Source organism: Macaca thibetana, chromosome 6, assembly GCF_024542745.1.
Source record: "Macaca thibetana thibetana isolate TM-01 chromosome 6, ASM2454274v1, whole genome shotgun sequence".
NCBI lineage: Eukaryota > Metazoa > Chordata > Mammalia > Primates > Cercopithecidae > Macaca > Macaca thibetana.
The window spans coordinates 49,743,777-49,769,962 of NC_065583.1; the positions used below are offsets into that span (position 1 = coordinate 49,743,777).

Sequence of the window (26,186 nt, forward strand, 5' to 3'; positions counted from 1 at the left end):
ATAGAATGATTGTCCAAGATCAAATTAAAATAGTTTAAAATATTATGCCTTTTTAGTTGTATGTAGAAGCAGTTTTATGTTCTAGTAATAATATGTAACTAAGCATGTACATTTCCATACATTTCAATTTTTAGGATTTCACATCTGTTTTGTATCAAAACATTTATCCATTTTGTTTGTTCCTTTATTTTACAGGATTAAGTTTGCACCATAGTATGGCCAGTTCTCCTCTGAGCTATTCAGTAACAGACTCTTATGCAGAATACAAGAGTTTTGAAGAGAGCTTTCCATCACCTGAACTGTTCAGAAAATCAGATTATTTAGGTGAGAAAGTAATTCCAACCTTAAATTGCTCTACTATAGAAATTACTCCTTTGTCCACAAATCCTCCTGAATAAATGTCCCTTTTGAGAAGGCATACTCCTCTTCCTCACCAACACCTCACTTCCTTGACCATTACCTGTTGTGTTTCATTCCTAGTCACATAGGACTAATAGAGCAAAAGCCCTCAGATCAAGGAAGAATGAAGAAATGTCATTTAGCATTTATATGTAACGCACATCCAATTATTAATCAATTTTGCACCTAATGAATGTGTACTTATTCCCTTGAACCATGTGTTATCTTTTTTTTTCCTGTACTTATCTTACTTTTCAGCAAATAACTTAAGTGTTAGCTAGGCCAAGTCTCTGCTTGAATTTTCTTCACAAATTAAGAGTTACTTACATTTATTATACATATAAATATAGCCTTTGGTTAATGATGGCAGATCAAATACATGCCTTACTCTACAATCTTACAATGGCAGAAAACGGCTTTTTCTTTAAAGTAATACACTCATAAGGACAAAGATAATTGGAAAAAAGAAAAGTACAAAGTTTGGAAGGTTAATCAGATGGTCTGATGCAGCAGACCTAAGAAAGCAGAGTCCTAAACCAACAATGTGAATACCCCAGAAACAAGCCAGTTTGCACTATAGTGTCGCAGAAAAGCTCATAATTTGATTGTGCCAAATACTTGTAAATAGATGTCAAAAACATGAAAGATGTGGTTAACTGCTCCTTTCCTGCTCAAAGGGAGCCTGTAGAGTTATTCTTTAGAATATTTTGAAACAGGGACTCCAGACTGGAGAATACTAGGTACTGTTAATAGCAGGGATACTGTGGTATTTTGAAATGTCAGTCTCAATTATTCATTTCTCTGTAGTATTATTTACCCTCATAATGGGTGGAGTGTACTTTTCTACTCTCTGGCTTTGGGATTGGCCATGTCACTTGCTTTCTGCAACAAACACAATTTAAGAAAAGCTTTCAAATTGCTTAAGTGGTTGGGCTTGTCTTCTTGCACTTTTGCCATTAGCATGAGAATGTATCCTAATTAGCTTCTGCCTCTCTCATGGTACCCCAGAATGAGAGTAACAGAGTGGAGCAGCCCAGGCAAACAGCTCACTTTAGAGAGCTGCCCCAGCTGATCTGCAGACTTGTAATCTGAGACCTGAGCCAACTAATAGACATGGAAACAAAAAATAAATGCTTTTCATTTTGTGCCACTGAGATTTTTTGGTTGTCAGCCAAAGCTGACTGCTGCAGATAATGTACTGAATTTGGAAGAGGAAATTAAGTAAAAGTGTACGTCCTAAATTATGGGATCTGCTCACCCAATGCTTATTTCCACCCTACCCCAGCAGCCCATTTTTCTTGTCAGCTTCCCAGACTTGAACCTTCTGTTGAGAAAATGAAAGATTATTTTCTCAGGAACTGAGTACCCCAGAAGAAAATATCTAAAGATACTGACCTCAGGAGTCCTCAATGAAATGGACCAGGCAGAAGACCCTACAGTGAAGCCAACTACGTGACAAGCCCCACCTAGGCCATAGGGATACCACTTAGCCTTTTAGGACCCACTTTTAAATATGAACAGAGAGCCAAGGATCACCAGACTTCTGAGTAAAGCCTCTAACATTAAAAAGAGATATCAAAGCAAAACAAAGTGTGAGAATGCTGTCGCCAAGATGTTGAAACAGGAAGCCATGGCCCTGCCTACTCCTTATGGGCACACCAACAGCAGTATATGGACCAGTTCCCTTTGTGTAAAATTCAGAACACAGTAGACAGGCGCCTGCATCCTGGCAAGCATGGGGCCAGCCACATCAAAGCCAGTAGGACAATTTGAGACATCCTCACCATAATTCCTACTCCTAGCACAACATCATACAATTGAGAGGAAACCCATACCACAGTTTTCAGCTTCTCCCTGAGGGGAAGAGCAAGATAAGGGACTTGACAATACATCCAGTGTTCTGAATTCTTTGAGGAATGCCTGAGGGAACTGACTTCTGTCTTGCCTGTCTCAGAGTGCTGATAGGACCCAACATATCCAAGGTGACTGCTGACTGCTGAGAATAAAGATGACAATTTGCTCTAGGACACAAACATTTGCCATTTGCCCTCCACCTGGCTCAGTGCAGAGTGAGTTGGGGGGGGGAAAAACCAGATTCCGGCTTCTCCCTCGGGAGAGAAGGAGTTGGACTGTGTGTCCATTGCAGCTTTTTAAGGGATGTTCTTGGGACTAGCTTCTGTCACACCTGTCTTAAAATGTTGACAGGATCTGACATATTCTAAATGCCTGGAGGCTGATAACAACAAAGATGGTGGTTTGGACTAGCAAAAAGATTTGAGAGATCTCTGGGTAGGCTTATTCATAAGGGTCTTCTGTACAATGCCAGTCTGCAAGACTGGGAGAAGTGGATGTTTTTTCTAATGTATAGATGCTGATACCAAGAGTCAAGGAAAATTAAGAAGCAGGGAAACATGGTCCAAACAAAGGAACAAGATAAATCCCCAGAAACTGACCCTAATGAAATGGAGATATACAAATTTTCTGACAACTAATTCAAAATAATCATTATGAAGATGCTCAACAAGCTGAGAAGAACAATACATGAACAAAATAAGAATTTCAACAAAAAGAAAGTTTTAAAAAGAACAAAATAGGTATTTTTGGTGCTGAATAATACTATCACTGAACTGAGGGCAGGCACAGTGGCTCATGCCTGTAATCCCAACGCTTTAGGAGGCTGAGGTGGGAGGATCATTTGAGCCAAGGAGTTTGACGTTACAGTGAGCTGTGATTATGCTACTGCACTCCAGCCTGGGTGACAGAGAAAGACCGCTCTAAAAAAAAAACAAAAGAAAAATTCAGTAGAACAATATAACAGCACACTAGCTCAAGAAGAATAAAGAATTAGTGAGCTTGAGGACAGGTCATTTTTAAAGACTCCAAAAGCAATTGCAAGAAAAACAAAAATTGACAAATGGGACCTAATTAAACTGAAGAGCTTCTGCACAGCAAAATAAACTATCAACACAGTAAACAGACAACCTACAGAATGGGAGAAAATATTTGCAAACTATGCATCCAACAAAGATCTAATATCCAGAATCTATAAAGAATTTAAATCAGCAAGCAAAAAACAATCCTATTAAAAAATGGGCAAAGGGCATGAATATAAAGAAGATTAAAGAAGTATGTCTTCTTCTCATTAGAGAAATGCAAATCAAAACCACAATGAGATACCATCTCATACCAGTCAAGGTGGCTATTATTAAAAAGTCAAAAAATAACATGTTTGTGAGATTGTAGAGAAAAGGGGAAGCTTATACACTGCTGGTACACAGAGGAAATGGGAATGTAAATTAGTTTAGCCAATATGGAAAGAAGTTTGCAGATTTCTCAAAGAACCTAGAACTATCATTTGACCCAGCAATCCTATTACTGGATGTATTTCCAAAGGAATCATTCTATAAAGACACATGAAAACATATGTTTGTTGTAGCACTTTTCACAATAGCAGAGACATGGAATCAACCTAAATGCCCATCAGTGGTAGACTGGATAAAGAAAGTGTAGTACATGTATACCATGGAATACTACACAGACATAAAAAAGAATGAAATCATATATTTTGCATCAACATGGATGCAGCTGCAGACCGTTATCCTAAGCAAATTAATGCAGGAACAGAAAACCAAATACAGTATGTTCTCATTTATAAGTGGGAACTAAACATTGAGTACACATGGACACAAAGAAGGGAACAGTAGATACTGGGGCTTACTTGAGGTTGGAGGGTGGAAAGAGGGTGAAGATTGAAAAACTACCTATTGAATACTGTGCTCACTATCTGGGTGACAAATCATTTGTACACCAAGCCCCAGTGACACACAGTTTACCCATGTAACAAACCTGCATGTGTACCTCCTATATCTAAAGTAAAATTTAGAAGAAAAATAAAGGTCATTTAGTATTATGCCATTAGTGAAGAAAAAGGAATGAAAAGATTGAAGAAATCCTAAGAGATTTGTGAGCCACTATCAAGCAGACCAACATTTGCAATATGGGAGTCCCAGAGAAGAAGAGAGAAAGGACTTGAAAGTGTAATCAAAGAAATAGTGGCTAAAATCATCCCAAATCTGGGGAATTAAATGGACGTTTAGATCCAGGAAGCCCAAGGGACCCAAGTAGAAGGAATCTAAGAAATCTATGCTGAGAAACATTATAATTGAATTGTCAAAAGCCATATATAAAGAAAAATTTGAAAGCAGCAAGTAAAAAGTGACTTGACATGTACAGGGGAGCTGCCATAAAACTATGAGTGGATTTCTCAGCAGAAACCTTACAGATCAGAGAGAATGGGATGATATATTCAAAGTGCTGAAAGAAAAGTCAATCAAGAACAGTACACCCAGGAAAACAGTCTTTCAAAAATGGAGAGACAAGGAGTTTCCCAGACAAACAAAAGCTGAGGGAATTTACTACGACTAGACCTGCCTTACAAGAAATGCTGAAAGGAGTTATTTAAGTTGAAACTCAAGGATGCTAAACAGTAACATGAAAGTATAAAACTCCTTGGTAAAGGTAAATATATAGATAAATACAGAATACAGTAATATTGTAATAGTAGTTTACTGTTAAGCTCTTCAATTTAATTATGTCCCATTTGTCAATTTTTGTTTTTCTTGCAATTGCTTTTGGAGTCTTTAAAAATGACCTGTCCTCAAGCTCACCAATTCTTTATAGTAGTTTACTATTACAATAGTAATGTAATAGTAATTGTAATACTGTACAGAATACAGTAATATTGTTATAGTAGTATACCAGAATTAAATCACTTTTAGTTCTAGTATATGAGTTAAAAGATAAAAATGTCAAAAACTAACTGAAGATGTTAATAATACAACTAAAATATATAAATTGTGACATGAATAAAGTGCAAGAGGGGGAGAAGTAGAAGTGTAGTTTTTGTATGCAATTGAAATTAAGTTATCAGCTTAGACTGTTACTATATAAGATTTTACATAAGCCCCATGGTCAACATAAACAGAATTCCTATGGAAGTATCACAAAAGAAGAAAAAGAAAACCTTTATCGATATATACAAAAAGCAATGGAACACAAAGGAAGACAGCACTAAAGGAAAAAGGGACAAAAGAATTACAAGAGAGAAACAATTAGTGAAATGACAATAGTTAAGTCCCTACCTACCAATAAGTACTTTAAATAAGTTAAACTTCCTAATCAAAACACAGAGTGACTGAATGGATAAAAGAACAAGATCTAATGATGTGATGTCTACAAATGACCCTCTTTAGATTTAAAGATACATACACTAAAAATGGAGAGATGGAAAAAGATATTCCATACAAATGGTAACCAAAAGAGAGCAGGGGTGGCTATATTTGTGTCAGACAAGATAGACTTCAAATCAAAAACAGTCATGAGAGACAAAGAAGAACAAAAATAAGAATAAAAAGGTAAATTCGCCAGGAAAATATACAGTTATAAATACGTATGCACCCAACATCAGCATCTAAATATATAAAACAGACATTGACAGAACTGAAGGGAAAAATAGTAATACAATAATTGTGGGATAATTCAATATAACCCACTTTTAACAATGGATAGAACATTCAGACAGAAAACAGGTAAGCAAACAGCAGACTTGAACAGTGCTATAGACAACATGGACCTAATATGTATATAAAACATTCTACCCAACAGTGGCAGAATATATATTTCTCTCATGCACAGATAGGACAGTCTCCATAATAGATCATGTTATGTCACAAAACAAGTCTTAACAAATGGAAGATTGAAAACATACCAAGTATCTTTTCTGACCACAATGGAATAAAACTAGAAATCAGTAGTAGAAGGAATACTGGAAAATTCACAAATATGTGGAAATTTAACATACTCTTGAATAACCAATGAGCCAAAGAAATCAAAAGGGAAATTAGAAAATATCTTTGGACAAAAGCACAATATATTAAAACGTGGAATATAGCAAAAGCAGTACTGAGGGAATTTTATAGCAATAACTGCATTTAAAAAGAAACATTTCAAATAAGCTAATGTTACACCTCAAGGAACTAGAAAAAAGAATGAACAGCCAAAAATTATCAGATAGAAGGAAATAAAGTTTAGAGCAGAAATAAATGGAACAGAGAATCGAAAAAAATAGAAATCAGTGGAACTAAGAGTTGGTTTGTTGAAAGGACAAATTTGACAAACCTTTAGTTAGATTAAGAAAAAAAGAAGACTCAATAAAATTCAAAGTGCAAGATGAAACATTATACTTGATGCCACAGAAACAAAAATAATCATGAGACTACCATGCCCAATTATAGGACAATAAATTGAATAACCTAGAAGGAAAGAAGAAATTCCTAGAAACATATAACCTATTAAGACTGAGTCATGAAGATATATAAAATCTGGGCAGACCTATAACTAGTAAGGAGATTGAACAAGCAATCAAAAACCTTCCAACAAAGACAAGTCCAGGACCAGATGGCTTCACTGGTGAATTCTACCAAACATTTCAAGAATATTTAATTCCAGTTCTTATATATGGTCTTTATTAAACTATTCTTAAACTCTTCTTAAAAATTAAAGAGGAGAAAACACTTTCAAACTAATTCTTTGAGGCCAGCATTACCCTCATACTAAAGTGAGGTAAATACTACAAGCAAAGACAACTATAAGACAATATCCCTGATAAACATAGATGCAAAAATCCTCAACAAAATACTAGCAATTCAAATTCATCTCTACATTAAAAGGATCATACACCATGACCAAGTGGCATTTATCCCTGGAATGCAAGGATGGTTCCAAATACAAAAATCAACAAAGTGTAACACTACTTTAACAGAATGAAGGGTAACAATTACACAGTAATTTCAATAGATACAGCAAAAGGATTTGACAAAATTCAACATCTTTTATGATGAAAACTCTCAAACTAGGAACAGAAGGCAATTACCTCAACATAATAAAGACAGTATATGAGAAGCCCATAGCTAACATCATACTCAGTAGTAAAAAACTGAAAGCTGTTCCTCTAAGATCAGGAAGTATGCTGAATACTTTTATTCAGCATAGTCCTAGTCACAGCAATTAGGCAACAAAAAAATAAAAAGCGTCTAAATTGAAGTAAAATAATCTGTTTGTGCAGATGACATGATCTTATATGTAAAACACTCTAAAGACACCATAAGGCCGGATGTGGTGGCTCACACCTGTAATTCCAGCAATTTAGGAGGCCGAGGCGGGCACATCACATGAGATCAGGAGTTCAAGACCAGCCTGGCCAACATGGTGAAACCCCTTCTATACTAAAAATACAAAAATGAGCTGGGCGTGGTGGCAGGCGTCTGCAGTCCCAGCTACTCAGGAGGTTGAGGCAGGAGAATTGCTTTAATCGGGAGGTGGAGGTTGCAGTGGGCCGGGTTCCTGGGTGACAGAGTGAGACTCTGTCTAAAAACACACACACACACACAAACAAACATATTTGAACGATTAAATGAATTCAGTAAAATTGTAGATTATAAAATCAACATACGAAAATCAGTTGTGTTTCTATATACCAGCAATAAACTACCTGAAAAGGAAATAAAACAATCTCATTTATAATATCATCAAAAAGTATAAAATATTTAGGAATAAACTTAAGAAGTAGAAGATACGTATGCTGAAAAACAATGATGAATAAAATTTAAAAAGAAATGGACGCACATCCCGTGTTTATGAGTTGGAAGACTTAATATTGTTAAAATATCCATACACCCAAAGCAGTCTACAAATTGGATGCAATCTCTATCAAAATCTCAATGGCATTTTTTAATAGAAATAACAAAGCAACCCTGAAGTGTATATGGAACTACAAAGAAGCTCAAATAGCCGAAACAGTCTTGAGAAGAACAAAGTAGGAACATCATACTTCCTGATTTCAAAATACATTGTGATGCTATAGTAATTCAAACAGTATGGTACTGTCATAAGATAAATGAATCCATACATATATGGCCAACTTATCTTTGACAGGATGGAGTACCAAGAATACACAATGAGGAAAGGATACTTTCTTCAACAAATGCTGTTGGGAAAACTGAATATCCACATACAAAGTAATGAAATTGGACATTGACACTAATACACAAGAATTAATTCAAAATGGATTAAATACTTACATATAAAACTCCTAGAAGAAAACATAGGGGAAAAGCTTCATAACATTAGTCTTAGCAGTGATTTCATGGATATGATACCAAAAGTGTAGGCAACAAGAGCAGTAACAAGTGAGACATTATCACTTCTGCACAGCAAAAGCTTCTGAACATCAAAAGAAACAATCAACAGAGTAAAGAGACAACATACCAAAATGGAAGAAAATATTTGTAAGTCATATATCTGATAAAGGAGTAAATAACTAAAATGCATGAGGAACTCTTATAACTGAATAGCAAAACTAAACAAAAAAGACAACCTGATTTAAAAAATAGACAAATAACTTGAATAGATATTTCTCCAAAGCAGCAGCAGCAATAGCCAACAAGCATATGAAAAAATGCTCAACATCATTAATCATCAGAAACAGGCAAATCAAAACCACAGTATCACCTCACACTTGTTAAAAGGGCTATTACCAAAAAACAAAAACAAAAGATAACAAATGTTGGCAAGGGTGTGGATAATTTAGAACCCTTGTACACTGTAGGTGGGACTATAAAATGGCACAGCAGCTATAGAAACAGTATGGAGGTGTCTCTAAAAATTGAAAACAGAATGACCATGTGGTCCATCAGTCCCTGTGTGAATATCCAAAATAATTAAAATCAGGATCTCAAAGAGATATTAGCACTCCCTTATTCACTGCAGCATTATTCATAGTAGCCGAGATGTGGAAAAAACCTTAATGTTTGTTGATAGATGAATGGATAAAGAAAATGTGATGTATAAATGCAATGGAATGTTATTCAGCCTTAAGAAAGAAATCCTGCAATTTGTGACAGCACGGATGAACCTTGAGGATGTTATGTTAAATGAAATAAGCCAGTCACAGAAGGTCGAATACTTGATATTTCCACTTATATAAGTTATCTAAAATAGCCAAACTCATAGAAGCAGAGAGTAGGATGATGTTTGACAGGATCTTGCAGGAAGGGAAAATTGGGATTTGCTATCAATCCATATTAAGTTTCACTTACACATGTAGAAGTGAGCTCTAGAGAGCTGCTATAGAATGCTGTGCCTTTAGTTAACAACACTGGATTGTACACTTAAAAGTTTGAGTGTAGATCTCATGTTAAGTGTTCTAACTATAAAAGGAATTTTAAAAATTAAAATGTTTAAACTTTTAAAATTTAAAAATCTTGAAACAAGGAAATTAAGTAGGAGGAAAAAGAATCAAGGAGAAATAGGAACAAGGAGAGGAAAATATTTTTAAAAATCTTCATTGAGATAAGAAAATGTATATTTTATCCATTAAATAAGAATAGGATGCTATAAAAAAGAGGCTGTTCTAAGAACAATGAAATGCAATAGCAGAATGGAAAACTCAGTAAAGGGATTAAAATATTAAGTTGAGATTTACCAGAAAAAAAAATCATAAGAAAAAAAGGAGGGAAAAAGGAGAAAATAAAGAAAAAAAGATTAAAATTTATAGAAAAAACTATAAGAACAGTATATGAAATCCAACGTCAAACAATAGGAGATCCAGGAAAAGATAATGGAAAAAAGGGAAGAAAATTATCAGTAAATATTCAAGAACATTTTTTGAGCTATAAATTGTGAGTTTCTGGGTTAAAAGGACCATAGTGTGCCTAGTACAGTAGATGAAAAACACCAAGGCACAGCATTATGAAATTCTAAAACACCAGGGAGTGGAATAAATGGAATGGATTTATGCAATTTGGTAGTGTTTGAGATTAAATAGATTAAAACATGTATAGAGACCAGGAGTGGTGGCACATGCCTGTAATCACAGCACTTTGGGAGGCTGAGGCGGGCGAATCACTTGAGGTCTGGAGTTCGAGAGAAGCCTGGCCAACATGGCGAAACTCTGTCTCTACAAAAATACAAAAATTAGCCGGGCATGGTGGTGGGTGCCTGTAATCCCAGCTACTCAGGTGTCTGAGGCAGGAGAATCACTTGAACCTAGGAGGCGGAGGTTGCAATGAGCCGAGATCACACCACTGCACTCTAGCCTGGGCGACAGAGCAAGACTCTGTCTCAAAAGAGTGTGTATGTGTGTGTGTATGTATAAAACTAAACAGATGAGGAAAGGGACTTGTATTGACTCCAGGAAAAACAAAAGGTGGTTTTGATATACCACCAGAGTAAACAGCATTTTTATAAACATTTTATCATCATATGTCTATATGAATATTGATCTAACTTAATATATGATATAACACTATAGATACAATGGGAGGGGTAGGAAAGGTGGGGTGGGCGAATATACAGGGAATAGTCTTATTCTTCCATAGTGGGAAATCACTAGAAAGCTTAAAACTGATATTAAGTAATAGCAGTTTATGTACAGTTTGTCCCTTGGTATCCATGGAGGTTGGTTCCAAAACCTCCCTTGGATACCAAAATCTGTGGATGCTGAAGTCCCTGATATAAAATGGCATGGTATTTGCATGTAACCTATGCACATTCTTCTATATACTTTAAATAATCTTTAGATTACTTATAATACTTAATACAATGTAAATGCTATGTAAATAGTTGTTATACTGTATTGTTTGGAGAATAATGACAAGAAAAAAAAGACTGTGTATGTTGAGTATGGATGCAATTTTTTCCTGAATATTTTCAGTCCATGGTTGGTTGAATCCACAGATATGGAACTCATAGATACAAAGGGCTGACTGTATGTTATTTAGTGATGTGATTTTTAATGGTACATAGGTATAACATATATAAAATATAACAGGCAGTTCACACGTGTGCTACCTGTCTCTTAGATCAATAATCCTTATGGTGGAAAAGTCTAGAAAGGAAGGCAGGGTAAAAGAACCAGAATAGACCATAGATTATTTAGTATATTGATCTGTCAAAGCTTATTTTTTTTCTGTCTCATCCAAAACCTTCAATTATAATACCATCATTTGGTATGGGCTGGGGACCTAAGGTGGGGTAGGAAGGAACCCATCATTTGTAGGCTGCTGTTTAAAGTCTTACGCTATTTCTTCTCTGCTGTTTTAGACTGGGAGTGTCCCAACTTGGAAGAACACATGCAGTGGAAGAATTCTACTCTTCTGGATACCAGTAAAGCAGTAGCGATAGAGAAGGCACCACAGTTTTCAAATGTCTCTGCAATTTTAAGTGAGTTGCACACACGGGGGAACATTTCTTATCTATGTTGGAAAAGCAAAGGATTTTTTCTCTTGAATGATTTCTAAGCTAAGTTTATCAGTTGGATTACCTTTGGCTACAGATAATATCTAATAACAGCAGAAGTATGTTTAGTTTACTTTTTAAATTTATTTATTTTGAGACAGAGTCTTACTGTTTTGCCCAGGCTGGAGTGCAGTGGCACAATTTAGGCTCACTGCAACCTCTGTCTCCCAGGTTCAAGCAATTCTCCTGCCTCAGCCTCCCTAGTAGCTAGGGTTACAGGTGCGTGCCACCACACCCAGTTAATTTTTGTATTTTTGTAGAGATGGGGTTTCACCATGTTGGCCAGGCTAGTCTTGAACTCCTGACCTCAGGTGATCTGCCTGCCTTGGCTTCCCAAAGTGCTAGGATTACAGGTGTGAGCCACTGCTCCCGGGCACAACAAGTAATTTAAACAATTTTTTGTAGAGATGGAGTCTCGCTATGTTGCCCAGGCTGGTCTCAAACTCCTGGCCTCAAGCAATTCTTCTACCTTGGCCTTCCAAAGTGCTGAGATAATAGGCATGAGCCATTGCACTCAGCCTTTTATAACTTTTTATTTTGAACTATTTTTAGACTTTTCGTTTAGTCTTTCTTTTTTCTGTTTCATGATCCATCCTGGATCCCATGTCACATTTAATTGTTACTTCTCCCTAGTCTCCTGCAGTTTGTAATAGTTCCTCAGTCTTTCAGATTACTGATGAGTTATTTTGTAGAATGTCCCTTGGTTGGGATTTGTCTTGATGTTTCCTCATGATAGGAATGAAGTTATGGCTGGGTGCAGTGGCTGACACCTGTAATCCCAGCACTTTGGGAGACTGATGTGGGAGGACTGCTTGAGGCCAGGAGTTCGAGACCAGCCTGGGTAACATAGTGAGACCTGTATCTCTACAAAAAATAAAAGAGCCAGATGTGGTGGTGCACGCCTGTAGTCCCAGCTACTCAGGAGGCTGAGGTGGGAGAATGAGAGGATCACTTGAGCACAGGAGGTCAAGGCTATAGTGAACCATGTTTGTACCACTGAACTTCTGCCTGGGTGACAGAATATGGATCTTCTGAAAAAAAAAAAAAAAAAAAAAGGAATGAAGTTATGCAGTTTTTGGTAAGAGTACCACAGAAATTATGTTGTGCCTTTGCAGTGTATCATATCGTATCAAAGGGTTCATGTTGTCCTCTCATTTTTATTTGAAGAATATTATGTCTTATTACTGGTGATGTTAAATTTCATCATTTGGTTAAGGTGGTATCTGCTGAATTTCTCCAATTAAAAATTGCTGTTTTCTCTTTGTAATTTTTGAATATCTACAAAAAGATAGTTTGAGACTGTAAACTCTCTTTCTTCTGAAACTGTATTTCACTAATTTTAGCAGCCATCAGAGCAGCCAGTTGACTTCAACCTTTATTACTGTGGTGTTTGTCCAATGGTGATTTTTTATTCTATGCTTTACTGCTACTTTTATTAATTGGAATTCTACTGTAAAAGAAGAACTTTCTCTTTTCTGCCATTTGTTTATTTATTTGATTACTAATTCAGTGTAGACTCATGGATATTTATTCTATGGTTTGAAATCCAATACTTTCATCATACGTTCATTCATTTATTTATTTATTTGTATATTTATTTATTTATTTATTTATTTCTAGTATATATAGAGTAGTTTCAGAAGTGTTAACCCAGGCCCCTGTAAGAAACACATTTAAGTAAATAAATTACAGCATTTGCATACAGTTCTTTTTGTCTTTAGCATTACAGCATCCAGTCAAAATACTAATTTTCCAAAGTTATGTAAGTTCATTTTCTCCCCACCTCCCTTAACATATGAGAAGTTATTCACTTGTAATATGTATAGCTATACTCATTTGTTATTGATTCACTTTTGCATTCACCTGTCCTGTTTGGTTTTGTGTATGTATTTAGGAATATGAAATATTACTATGGTTTTAGAGTCATAGCTATATAAAAAGATATTCTCAGAAAATTATCACTTTCTCCTTCTTCCTGCTACCATTCTTCTCTTCTTTCTACCCCTTTCTCACTTACCCACTGTGGGTAACTGGTCTTTTTAGTTTTTGGCTTATCCTTCCTGTGTTTCTTTTGTACAAATGAGGAGATCTCAATGTATTTCTTTATATCCTCTTCTTTGTTACATGAAGGGTACCATGCTATATAGCTACTCTTCTTTCACTTTGATTTTTCCACCTAACAGTATGTACTAGAAATCACTCCACATCAGTTTACATAGAGATCTTCCTCTTATTTTTTACAGCTGCATAGTACTCCACTCTGTGGATGTACTTTTGTTTATTCAAAAATACCTATATATTGGGTATTTAGGTTTTTCCCCAATATTTTGCCATTATAAACAATACACAATGAATAAACTTATGATATATATTTTCATGTTATTGGCAGTGTATCTTCAAGGTAGATTTCCAGAGGTAGGATAGCTGGGTCAGAAGGTTATCATTTTATTGGATATTGCCAAATTTTCCTCCAGAAGGATTATAACAGTTTGCATTCCAAACAATAGTGTGTTAAAGTGCTGGTCTCCCTATATCCTTACCAACAGAATATGCTGTCATTTTTTTTTTTAATTTTGCTACTCTCAAAGGTGACATATAGTATCTCTGTGCTATTTTAACTTGCATTTTCATAATTACATGTGAGTTTAAACATTTTTCATATGTTTAAGGGCCATTTTTATTTGAAGAATATTGGCTTTTTGTTCATGGTATTTTTTGTCATGCAAAATTTTTTAAATTTATATTGGGTTTATGTTTCTCCCATACCAGCCCAGAGCTATGTAGCAACTCACTAATATCATCAAGATCATAGGGTCTTATGTCAACATACAACCAAGTGTGTTGGTTTGTTACCCCATAGTTGCAAGGTGGTTGCTAAACTCTAGGTGTCACAGCCAGTCATGTTCCTGGTAGAAAGAATGAGAGAAGGCTGAGCGCCACATGTATCCTTTTATTGAAAGAAGAAAAGCTTTCCTAGAAATTCCCAGCTGACTTCTACTTTGGTCTATTGGCCAGAACTGGGTCATGCATTTATCTACCACCAGGGAGGCTGAGAAACCAAGTATTTTGCTTTCCTATCCTCTATTGTGGTAGAAGGCAAGGAAAATGAAGAAGGGGAGTAGGAATGGATATTGGCAGCCCATCTATTAGAGCGTGCCACTAAGAAAGGGTCATATTAGTCAAAGAACATTGAGTTAAGGGTCCTTTATTGGAAAGTTGATAGCTGTCTAGATGGCAATATTTCTAGTGTTTGAAGGCCTTGTCTTCTGTTTTATGTTTAGTTTGGCAACTCCTTTGCTGAAATAAAGTTCTCAAAGAAGCAGCCTGTCTCTTTAGCAAATGTTTTGGTAAGGATTCTTGTCCATTGCAAATGTCAAAAAACTAACAGTATTAGGTTAAAAAGGGAATTTGTTACCACATGTACCTGAAAAATTCAGCAATAAATCAGGTACATAGGCAATTTGATCCAGGGTTTCAAATGATATTGGTAGGATCCAATTCCTCTCTATCCCCTGGCTCAGGATCCCTCTATGTCAGTTATGCTCTCAGACAAGTCCCTTCTTGGAGCAACTTTTGCTGGCTCTGGGCTTACATACTCACAATACATTGAAAAAAGTGCTTCTCTTTCCCAACAATTTGAACTGAAGTCCTGGACCTTACACATGGGCTTCATTAGTTTATGTGCCTTTCCCTGAACCAGTCACTTTGTCCAGGGAGATACAGGGCTCTCACAGCATTGAGTTATAGGCTATGCCTGGACCATCAGGGAAAAAAAACGAGGCAACTCTTACCAGCAAAAACAGAATAGATGCTAGATGATAAGGGTCCACTGTATATGTTTTGAGAACCTCCCTTTGAGGAAATGCTTAAAGGCATCATTCACTTTGTCTCCTCTTTAATTTGTGAGATTTAAAAATCCTAATCTAACATAAGCAAAGTACCAAAGCCACTAAAGGTTTTAATTTCTTTAGATAACTATACCCATGGTTCTTTATATTTCTATTAACATCTTAATGTACCTGAGGCAGTCAAATGTTGGCTGGCAGAAATTCTCTTGACTAATCAATCTACTAGTATGCGTTTCTATACATTTGGTATTGGACTAGTATTTGACTATTAGTTTTCTATTTTTTTATTTTTTTGAGACAGAGTACCACTCTGTTGCCCAGGCTGGAGTGCAGTGGCGCAGTCTCGGCTCACTGCAGCCTCCACTTCCTGGGTTCAAGCAATTCTGGTGCCTCAGCCTCCCAAATAGCTGGGATTACAGGCGTGTGCCACCACGGCCAGCTAATTTTTGTATTTTTAGTAGAGACGGGGTTTCACCTTGTTGCCCAGGCTGGTCTTGAACGCCTGACCTCAGGTGATCCACCTGCCTTGGCTCCCCAAAGTGTTAGGATTACAGGCGTGAGCCACTGTACCCAGCCTAGTTTTGTAATCCGACCAGTTATTTTTTTCTTATATGTAAAATGGGGATAATAAATTGATATATTTACCTGACAGGATTGTTGTAAGAATCAAGTAAGATAATACATGTAAAAAGACTTCAAAAATTATAAAGAACTATTCAAATACAAGGGAGAGACTTCTGTATCTCGTAACATTTTGCAACATTTTTTTACTTTGATATTTTGAAAATATTTTTACCTAATTTAAGTGACAGACAAAAAAAAACAATATTTAAAAAGTTATAAAAATAAACTGCACTTGGGGGAAAATATTCATTTTTACCTAATTTTAGCCTCTGGTTTGTCTTCAAATTATATTTCTAATAGATTGCTTTTATTTTCTTTCCTAGGTACCTCTTCAGAAGACTATCAGAAATGCCACAGAGAAACGTAAGAATTAAAATCTTAAAATTGTTGAGCTTCTGAAACCCTGTATTATAATAGTTATATAGCAAATATGATTGTTAGTCCACAAACTCAGGTGTTCATTTATTATTTGTTGAGGACTCACTATATGTCAGGACTGTTGTAATTGCTAGAGATATAGTAGTGAACAAAATTGAAATTGATTAAAAACAAAATCTCTGCCCTCAGCAATGATAGCAAAAAGGAAAAGTTTGAGAAAAATTCAAGAGGGATAGTCAATAGTTTTTAATGACAGATTGGAAGAAGTCAAAATCCAAGTTGGCCCTCAGCCCTCTGACTTAGGAAATTGGATGAAAACTTATTCACTAGGTGAGGGAACACAAATGAAAAAGCAGGAGTGGGTTGGGGTAACACTGAGGTACCGACAGCACTTTGAAGTGGAGGTGTCCAACAATGAGTTGGATGGCCCAGCCCAGAGAGCAAGGGAAAAGTCCTGGGCTGAAGGCATAGTTGTCTCCTTGGGAAATGTATGTAGCGTGAGAAGAGAGTAGCATTAGTATGATAGCCTCTTTATGAATATTCCTGTATCTAAATGGTGAGAATTTTCTGAAGAAAATAAAATCTGTTACTGTTGTTTTTGGGTGAATTGTCCTTCAGTAAATGACAGTGAAAACTGTAAATATAAATGACTAAGGTCACCAGAGATGATGATGGAATCACTTAAAAAAATTCCTTCCGCAATTTATAATATAATACATTCTTAAGGAGGATAGAATGGTATTTGGATAATAATGATACCAGATTTGAGCGCCTATTGTCTACTAGACATCTGGTATTCTCTTTATTTAAGTAGCACATTCACAAAGTAAAACCCCTACAACTTTGACATAGTAGCTAATGGAGAAAGGGGGTTTTATTTATATTGCTATAACTTCTTTGCAGATCCACTTTAATGACTGTTGTCTATGTATTGAAATGGAGCACATGTAATAAAACACTTGATTATGTGTATCTGAGACTATTTCCTGTCTCACCTAAATACTGACCTCTCTTTGAAAAATAAAACCTACCACTTATATGTGCAAAGAAAATATAGCTTCATTTATTTTTTAAAATAACTCATCTAAACTTCTCTTAAACCCTCATCACCCTTCTCCCCTATTTAGCTGGGAAATAATGAGTTAAACTTACTTATTGTCATCCATTTACTTCCGGTCAGAAGTCCTTTTTGGGTGAATGCTGAACCTTAGATTTTCTCCCCATTCCATAGTCCTAAGAATGGCATATTGGTAAGCGATCATACCCTTTTATCTGCCTGGGCAGTCTCAGTATATGCCTGTTTTTCTGACATAATTCTTAACAGAGTACCCTTGTACTCTCAGAAATGTTCCAGTTTGGACAAATAGTCACCCTAAATGTAAGTGTGTAGGAATAGTGGCAGACTTTACGTAGCCTTGTAGCAGTGCTGGGGAAAAGGTAAGGTTAGGATCTGAGGGTATCTGGAATCCCATAACTGTCTCTGGATTTTTACTGATTCTTGCTGCAAGACTTCTAGACTGGTTCTATACCAGGTCTGGACTCCACTGAAAAAATCATTGACTCATAAACTTAAGGCCTTATTTAGGACCTAAGGTCCTCCATTGCTGATTTTACCTCACCTTGGTTTTTGTTGCTCTCCCAAACCCTTTGAGTCTCATTGAAGTCCTGTATCCAGAGTTTGATTAGGTGGCTTTCTACAACCTTTGTAGTAGAGTCACCTCACCACAGCACTCCTATGCCAGGTGTTTTGGCTGTAAATTTGGCCACTTTCTTCATTGCTCTTGGTGTACGGAACCTTGAGAACTTGTTCTCAATGCCCAGGCATTAAGAGAATCTCAGGAGAGCTAACTGATGCCCCCTCTCTGCCTAAACATCCCCAGCTCTTCTTGTTATGTTGTTTCCACCCTGTATGGACATCTCCTAGAGTTCTAAACAGGGAGTTAGTACATACCCCCTCTCCTTTTGGCTTTCTCTTCACCTCTTCTAATGTCATCCTCCCATTTATTACCCCGTCTCCATATTTGGGCCTTGAGGAGAAAAGTCAGCTCCCATTGTCTGCTTGTTTCCTAAGTCTTTGCCCCACTTCTCTTTGGAATAATGCTGTAGACTGGAAGGTGTGGAGGAGAGATCTATCTTTGTTAACTTCCTTAGCTTTTTCTGTATCATATGGTTGTCTTAGTCTGTTTTTCTGTTGCTTATTACAAAACACCTGAAACTGGGTAATTTATAAAGAAAAAGAATTTCTTTCCTTTCATTTCCTTCCCCTTCCCCTTCCCCTTCTCCCACCACCTTCCTTTTTCTTTTTCTTTTCTTTTTCTTCTCTTTTTCTTTCTCTCTCCCCCTCCCTCCCTCCCTCTCTCTCTCCTTCCTTCCATCTGTCTGTCCATCTTCTTCCTCCCTTCCTTCTTTCCTTTCTTTCTTCTTTCTTTTTTTTTAGAAACAGAGTCTTACTCTGTTGCCCAGGCTGGAGTGCAGTGGCACCATCATAGCTCACTGTAACCTTAAACTCCTGGGTTCAAGTGATCTTCCAGCCTCAGCCAGCCTCCTGAGTAAATAGGACTACAAACATGTGCCACCATGCCTGGCTAGGAATTTATTTCTTACAGTTATGGAGGCTAAGAATTCTAAGGTCAAGGGGCTGCAGTTAGTGAGGACCTTCTTGCTGGTGGGGACTCTCTGCAGAGTCCCGAAGTGGCACAGGGCATCACATAGCAAAGGGACTGAACGACTGAATATAGTAGCTCTGGTGTCTCTTTTTCCTCTTGTAAAGCCAATCATACCATTCCCATGATAACATATTAATCCATTACTTCATTAATCCATGAATGGCTTAATCCATTTATGAAGGCAGAGCACTCATGATCCAGTCACCTCTTAAAGTCCCTGTCTCTCAATACTGCCACATTGGGGATTAAATTTCAACACGAATTTTGGAGGAGACAAACATTCAAACCATAGCAATGGCTAATAGTAGAATTCTGTAGTTGTGTTTTAACTTACATATGTTAATAGGAACTTGAGGAATGTAGCAAAATGTTAAATGTGGTTTTCATGTTGTCTTAGAGTTTGGACAATTGCCTTACTGATGAAAACAAATCATTGACAAGTACTCCCATTCCTTATTCTGTGTAGAATTATCTATGTGGAGTTTGTAAAAGGTGAGGTCAAAACCCAATTCTACCAGCATTAGCTTATTACTCATCTTCAAACTAAGAAAAGGCTAAGAAAAAGATGAAAAGTTCAAGAATACATATTTCTTTGATAAGAGCTATTATTGGTGTCATATGGAGCGAGGAGACTTCTCCCTCACCTCAATACAAGAAAGGAAGCTCCAAGAGGACCATTTGGAAGGTTCAACATATGTCCCTGGGAGTTACTTTCTGACTCATACCTGAAAAGTCTAAAGGCAAGAGGGTCTGTTAGGTGCTTTGGAATGGCAAAATAAAGAGAAAGCTAGATATTCTTCCAGAGTTTGACATGACAAAGATTTGTGCATAATGCCAATAGGCCAAATATGGATTCCATAGAATGGGGCTAATTATGGATCATCTTGAAAGCGATTATGCCCAATATGACTTCCTGCAAAGGATGAAGTAACCTCACTCAAAAGCAGTTGGAGGTTCTGTCATCAAAGGCAAAAGCTGAGGAGGTGATAAAAAGCAGCAAGTGAGAGAGCTCCAGTGGTAGGTAGAGTTCCAGTGACAGGTAAACCTCCAAAGAACCCTTCAGAATACTTCAGGTTTGAAAGAGTCCACATTTGATTACCTGTCGTATCCTAGAGATACCAATGGCCCATAACTGTTCAGTCAAGATTGAAAAAGACCTTTCCTGTACATTTCTAAAACTCCTTTCCTATAATTCACTTCCAGGGGAAACCAAAGTGTAGTTTCCAAATAGGCAAGGGAAAAGAACAAGAAACAGAGACAAAACCAATAGTGGTTGCTCTTCCCACAGCATATTCTGAGTCTAAATCATGCCCAAGCTGAGAAAAGGAAAAAATTTAAATTGCATAAGAAGAGTTTGGATTTGTAATATTACACCGAACTTTGTGTTACCTAAAAATAGCTACTCATTACAAGAGAATGCCAGAAAGGCATTAGTAAAAAGAAATCTACCTGGAAGTTCATTCAGGGCAAGAAAGTACTATTTTGACAGGATACGTTTAAAGGGAAATATGAAAGAATAAAATTGTTTCTGTTTATTGAGTTCAACTATTCAATTAATCAGTATTGAAATTTAGAAAATCCCCTTCTCACATTTGGTTTTCAACTGCATTTTCTTGCTAGGGACTCAGAAATCCCATTTTTGTGGTCAAAGGCTGAGTTTTGATCCTTTGGTATTTATTCCTTTTGTGATAGCTAGTCCTTTCCTACACATTTAGATAGAATTGGGGGTGGTCTAGTTTGTAGAAGTACACAAAAAACCCAGGATATTAATTTCAAAAACATCTTTTACTGCAGTCTAGCCTGGGTAACAGAGCAAGACCCTCTTTCAATAATAATAATAATACCATCATCATCATCATCATCATCAATCTGTCATGTGTCTTAAAATTCTTTCCATAAGAATCTTAGGAAACAGGATTGCTATCCCTTTTGCATAAATGAGGTAACCAAGACTCAAGGCAGGCTAAGTAGCTTTCCAAAGGCCACTCAAGTGTGAGTAGTGGGACTGGGGTTTAAAGCAAGGTCTGTCTTATTCTAAACACTATGCCCTGTCCTCTACACATATTGCTTCACACTCATATATGTATAAATATGTTGCCTTTTTAATTAACCTATTTGTTCATATAAATACTGTAACATTTTTCTCAGCAACTGTATATTTTCCCACAGGATAATTAATCACAAATAAATATCTTTATTTTAAATCTTATTTGAGGATTTTTGAAAGTTACTGAAAGATTTAGAAAATACCACTAACTAGTTTGTTCTTGTTATAGATTGATGACAGTAGCAAATCAAAATGTGTCTCCAAAAGCAAAGTGTGCTTCAAATTCAGAATCAGGTAATAAATATGAAACTAATTTTTTCTGTAGTAATTGTAATACTTCTGTTAAAATACATGGTTCTGTATTTATTTTTGCTACCTGCAACATGCATTATTAACAAAGTTAGTAGCCCAGTGAACCGAGTACTTTTTAGCTTGGTTGTATTTAAGAAATGAAGATATGTGGGATCAGAAAGTGGGTCTTAACTGTCCCCACAGCATCAATCATTTATTCATTTAATAAACATTTAATGAATATGAACTCCATACTAGACATTGTTATGTATACTAGTGGAAGTGATGCACTTTTCCTTCCCTTGTAGATTTCAGTTGTAGGAGAGAACAATAAGTAAACATATATTGTAGTTATGCATAATGATTGAAAAATAAAGGGATCAGCAAAGTGTCTTGCATTATTAACCCTTATGTAGTTTACAATTAGGATAAATTTAGCAAGACATTTACATCCTAATTAACCTCTGCTGTATCTCAGATTTTTCTGTGTTTCCTGCATCAAGTTTTATAGCATCCATTTGAGAGTAAACTTGAAGAATTTCTGATTTTGCTGTTGATGGTTGTAAATGTTTGTATGAATATATATTTGCATAATCTTCATTTTAAGAAGTTATCTTAATGAGCATTTACTAAATGCCACACATTAAGTTAGGAACTGTATGTATAAAACAATTAATATACTTTCTGTTCTAAGCAAAATTAGTCTAGTGATGAAAACTAATCTTGTAAAAGCACAAAATCCTTGGAAGGAGCAATACCTTCTACCCCGGAGGGTTAGCATTGGAAGAAGGGTTTGTTTTACATATCAAAGAATAAGGGAATGTGTGAATAACAGATGAGCACTAATTAAAAAGAAAGTGGTAAGTGTACCAAAAACAACCATGATTTTACCTAGGTTTTGCCCAATAAAAAGTGTCGCTTTAGCTGTGGAAAATATTTACAAAGCTTGATGGTAGGGCAGAATAGGGATTCTTGAATTCTGTATGTTTTTGTATCTTTACTTTTATATGGTAACTTAAAATTTAAAATTAAATAAGTCACTTCTGACTCTAGAGATTTTTTTACACATTTCTTTTAAAAATTTTTTTATTAACATTTGTGGATACGTAGATGGTATACATGTTTATGGCTTACATGAGATATTTTAATACAGGTATTCGATGCATAATAATCGTATCAGGGTAAGTAGGGTATGCATGCCCTCAAGCATTTATCCTTTGAGTTACAAATAATACAGTTATACTCTTAGTTATTTTTAAATGTATAATTAAATTATTTTTTACTACAGTCACCCTGTTGTGCTAGCAAATACTAGGTCTTATTCATTCTTTCTAACTATTTTTTTTTGTACCCGTTAACTATCCCCACCTTCCCTACAAACCACTCACCCTCCCCAACTATCCTTCCCAGCCTCTGGTAACCATCCTTCTATTCTCTGTCTCCATGAGTTCAATTGTTTTGATTTTAGATCCCACAAATATGTGAGAACAAGCGATGTTTGTCCTTCTGTGCCTGGTTTATTTCACTTATCATAATGACCTTCAGTTTCAGTCATGTTATTGTAAATGACAAGATCTCATTCTTTTTTATGGCTGAATAGTACTCCATTGTGTTTGTGTACCACGTTTTCTTTATCCATTCATCTGTTGATGGACACTTAGGTTGCTTCCAAATCTTGGCTGTTGTGAATAGTGCTGAAACAAATGTGGGAGTGCAGATACCTCTTTGATATACTGATTTCCTTTCGTTTGCATATATACTCAGCAGTAGGATCGCTGGATCATATGATATCTCTGCATATATACTCAGCAGTAGGATCGCTGGATTATATCATATCTCTATTTTTATGTTTTCGAGGAACCTCCCAACAGTTATCCATAGTGGTTATATTAATTTACATTCCCACTAACAGTATACAAGGGTTCCCTTTTCTCTGCATCCTCACCAGCATCTGTTATTGGCTGACTTTTGGATGAAAGCCATTTTAACTGGGGTAAGATGATATGATATTGTAGTTTTGATTTGCATTTCTCTGATGATCAATGATATTGAGCACCTTTTCATATACCTGTTTGCCATTTGTATGTCTTCTTTTGAGAAATATCTGTTTAGGTCTTTTGCTCATTTTTAATTGGATTATTAGATTTTTGTTTTTCCTATAGAGTAGTGTGAGCTCCTTATATATTCTGGTTATTAATCCCTAATTAGGTGAAGTAGTTTGCAAGTATTTTCCCCCATTCTATGGGTTGTCTTTTCACTTTATTGATTGTTTCCTTTGCTGTGCAGAAGCATTTTAATTTGATGTAATCTCATTTGTCATTTTGCTTTGGTTGCCTGTGTTTGCGGGGTATTACTCAAGATATCATTGCCCAGCCCAATGTCCTAGAGACTTTCCCCAATGTTTTTTTTGTAGTAGTTTCATAGTTTGAGGTCTTAAAGTTTTGAATCCATTTTAATTTGATTTTTCATATGGCAACAGACAAGGGTCTAGTTTCATTCTTTTCCATGTAGCTATCCAGTTTTCCAAGCACCTTATTAAAGAAACTGGCCCTTCCCCAAAGAATGTCCTTGGCACCTTTGTAAAAAAATGAGTTCAGTGTAGATGTACAGATTTATCTATGGGTTCCCTTTTCTGATTCCTTGGTCTATGTGTCTGTTTTTTATGTCAGTACCATGCTGTTTGGGTTACTGTAGTGCCATAGTATAATTTAAAGTCAAGTAATGTGATTTCTCAGTTTTGTTATTTTTGCTCAGGATAGCTTTGACTATTCTGGGTCTTTTGTGTTCCATATAAATTTTAGTACTTTGTTTTATTTGTGGGAAGAATTTCATTGGTATTTTGATAGGGATTGCATTAAACCTACAGATTGCTTTGGGTTGTGTGGCCATATTAACAATATTGATTCTTTCAGTCCATGAACATGGAATATATTTCCAATTTTTTACTGTCTTCTTCAATTTCTTGTGTCAGTGTTTCATAGTTTTCATTGTAGAGATCTTTCAGATTTTTGGTTAAGCCCTAGATATTTTAGTTTATTTGTTGCTCTTGTAAATGGTATTACTTTCTTGATTTCTTTTTCGGATTGTTCACAGTTGGCATATGAAAATGCCACTGATTTTTGTATGTTGATTTTGTATCAGTAACTTTCCTAATTTATTTATCAGTTCTACTAGTTTTTTGATGGAATCTTTAGTTTTTCTTTTAATTATAAGATCATGTCATCTGCAAACAAAGATAATTTGACTTCTTCCTTTACAATTTGGATGCCCTTTATTTCTTTCTCTTGTCTGACTGCTCTAGCTAAGACTTCCGATACTATGTTGAATAATAATGGTGAAAGTGAGCATCGTGTCTTGTTCCAGATTTACAAAGAAAGGCTTTCAGTTTTTCCCCATTTCGTATGATACTAGCTGTAGGTCTGTCATATATTGGCTTTTATTATATTGAGGTATGTTCCTTCTGTACGTAGTGTTTTGAGAATTTTTATCATGAAGGGATGTTGAATTTTATCACATTATTTTCTAGCATAATTTAAATGATCATACGGTTTTTTCCTTTATTCTGTTGATATGATGTATCATATTGATTGATTTGCATATGTTGAATCATCCTTGCATCCTTGGGGTAAATCCCACTTGGTCTTGAAGAATGATCTGTTTAATAAGTTGTTGAATTCAGTTTGATATTATTTTGTTGAGGATTTTTACATCAATATTCATCAGAGACATTGGCCTATAGTTTTCTTTTTTTGATATATCTTTGTCTGGTTTTCGTATCAGGGTAATACTGATTGCATTGAATGAATTTGGCAGTACTCCCTCATCCTCTATTTTTTGGAACAGTTTGAGTAGGATTGGTATTAGGTCTTCTTTAAATATTTGGTAGAGTTCAACAGTGAAGCCACTAGGTCCTGGACTTTTCTTTACCAGGAGACTTTTTATTATAGCTTCAATCTTGTTACTTTTACTGTCCTGTTCAGATTTTGGATTTATTTTATTTATTTATTTATTTTGAGACGGAGTCTCACTCTGTTGCTCAAGCTGGAGTGCAATGGCTCAATCTCAGCTCACTGCAACCTCTGACTCCCGGGTTCAAGTGATTCTCTTGCCTCAGCCTCCTGAGAAGCTGAGATTACAAGTGCACGCCACCACACCCGGCTAATTTTTGTATTTTTAGTAGAGATGGGGTTTCACCATGTTGGTCAGGCTGGTCTCGAACTCCTGACTTCGTGATCCGCCCACCTCATCCTCCCAAAGTGCTGGGATTACAGGCGTGAGCCACCCGCCCAGCCCAAGGTTTTGGATTGCTTCATGGTTCAGTCACACTAGATTGCATATGTCTACTGGATGTAGTTGCTCATAGTAGATACTAATGATACTTCGAATGTCTGCGGTATCAGTTGTAATGTCTCCCTTTTAATCTCTGACTTTTTTTAATTGGGTTTTCTCTCTTGTTTCTTAGTCTGGCTACAGGTTTGTCAGTTTTTTTTTTTACAAGAAACCAATTTTTTGTTTCATTTCTTTTTTGTATTGTTTTCAAATTCATTTGTTTCTGCTCTGATCTTTTTTATTTCTCCT

General features: G+C 36.0%; 1 protein-coding gene across 2 annotated transcripts in view; it reads left to right on the plus strand.

The window, feature by feature from the left end:
- Positions 1–26,186, plus strand: part of MEIKIN (meiotic kinetochore factor) — a 140,003-nt gene that overhangs the window by 12,847 nt on the left and 100,970 nt on the right. For both annotated transcript variants that reach the window (XM_050792843.1, XM_050792844.1), the window contains exons 5-8: positions 196–324; positions 11,560–11,679; positions 16,550–16,589; positions 21,547–21,611. In XM_050792843.1, coding sequence (XP_050648800.1) covers positions 196–324; positions 11,560–11,679; positions 16,550–16,589; positions 21,547–21,611 — 354 coding nt within the window. The remainder of the gene's footprint in view (positions 1–195; positions 325–11,559; positions 11,680–16,549; positions 16,590–21,546; positions 21,612–26,186) is intronic.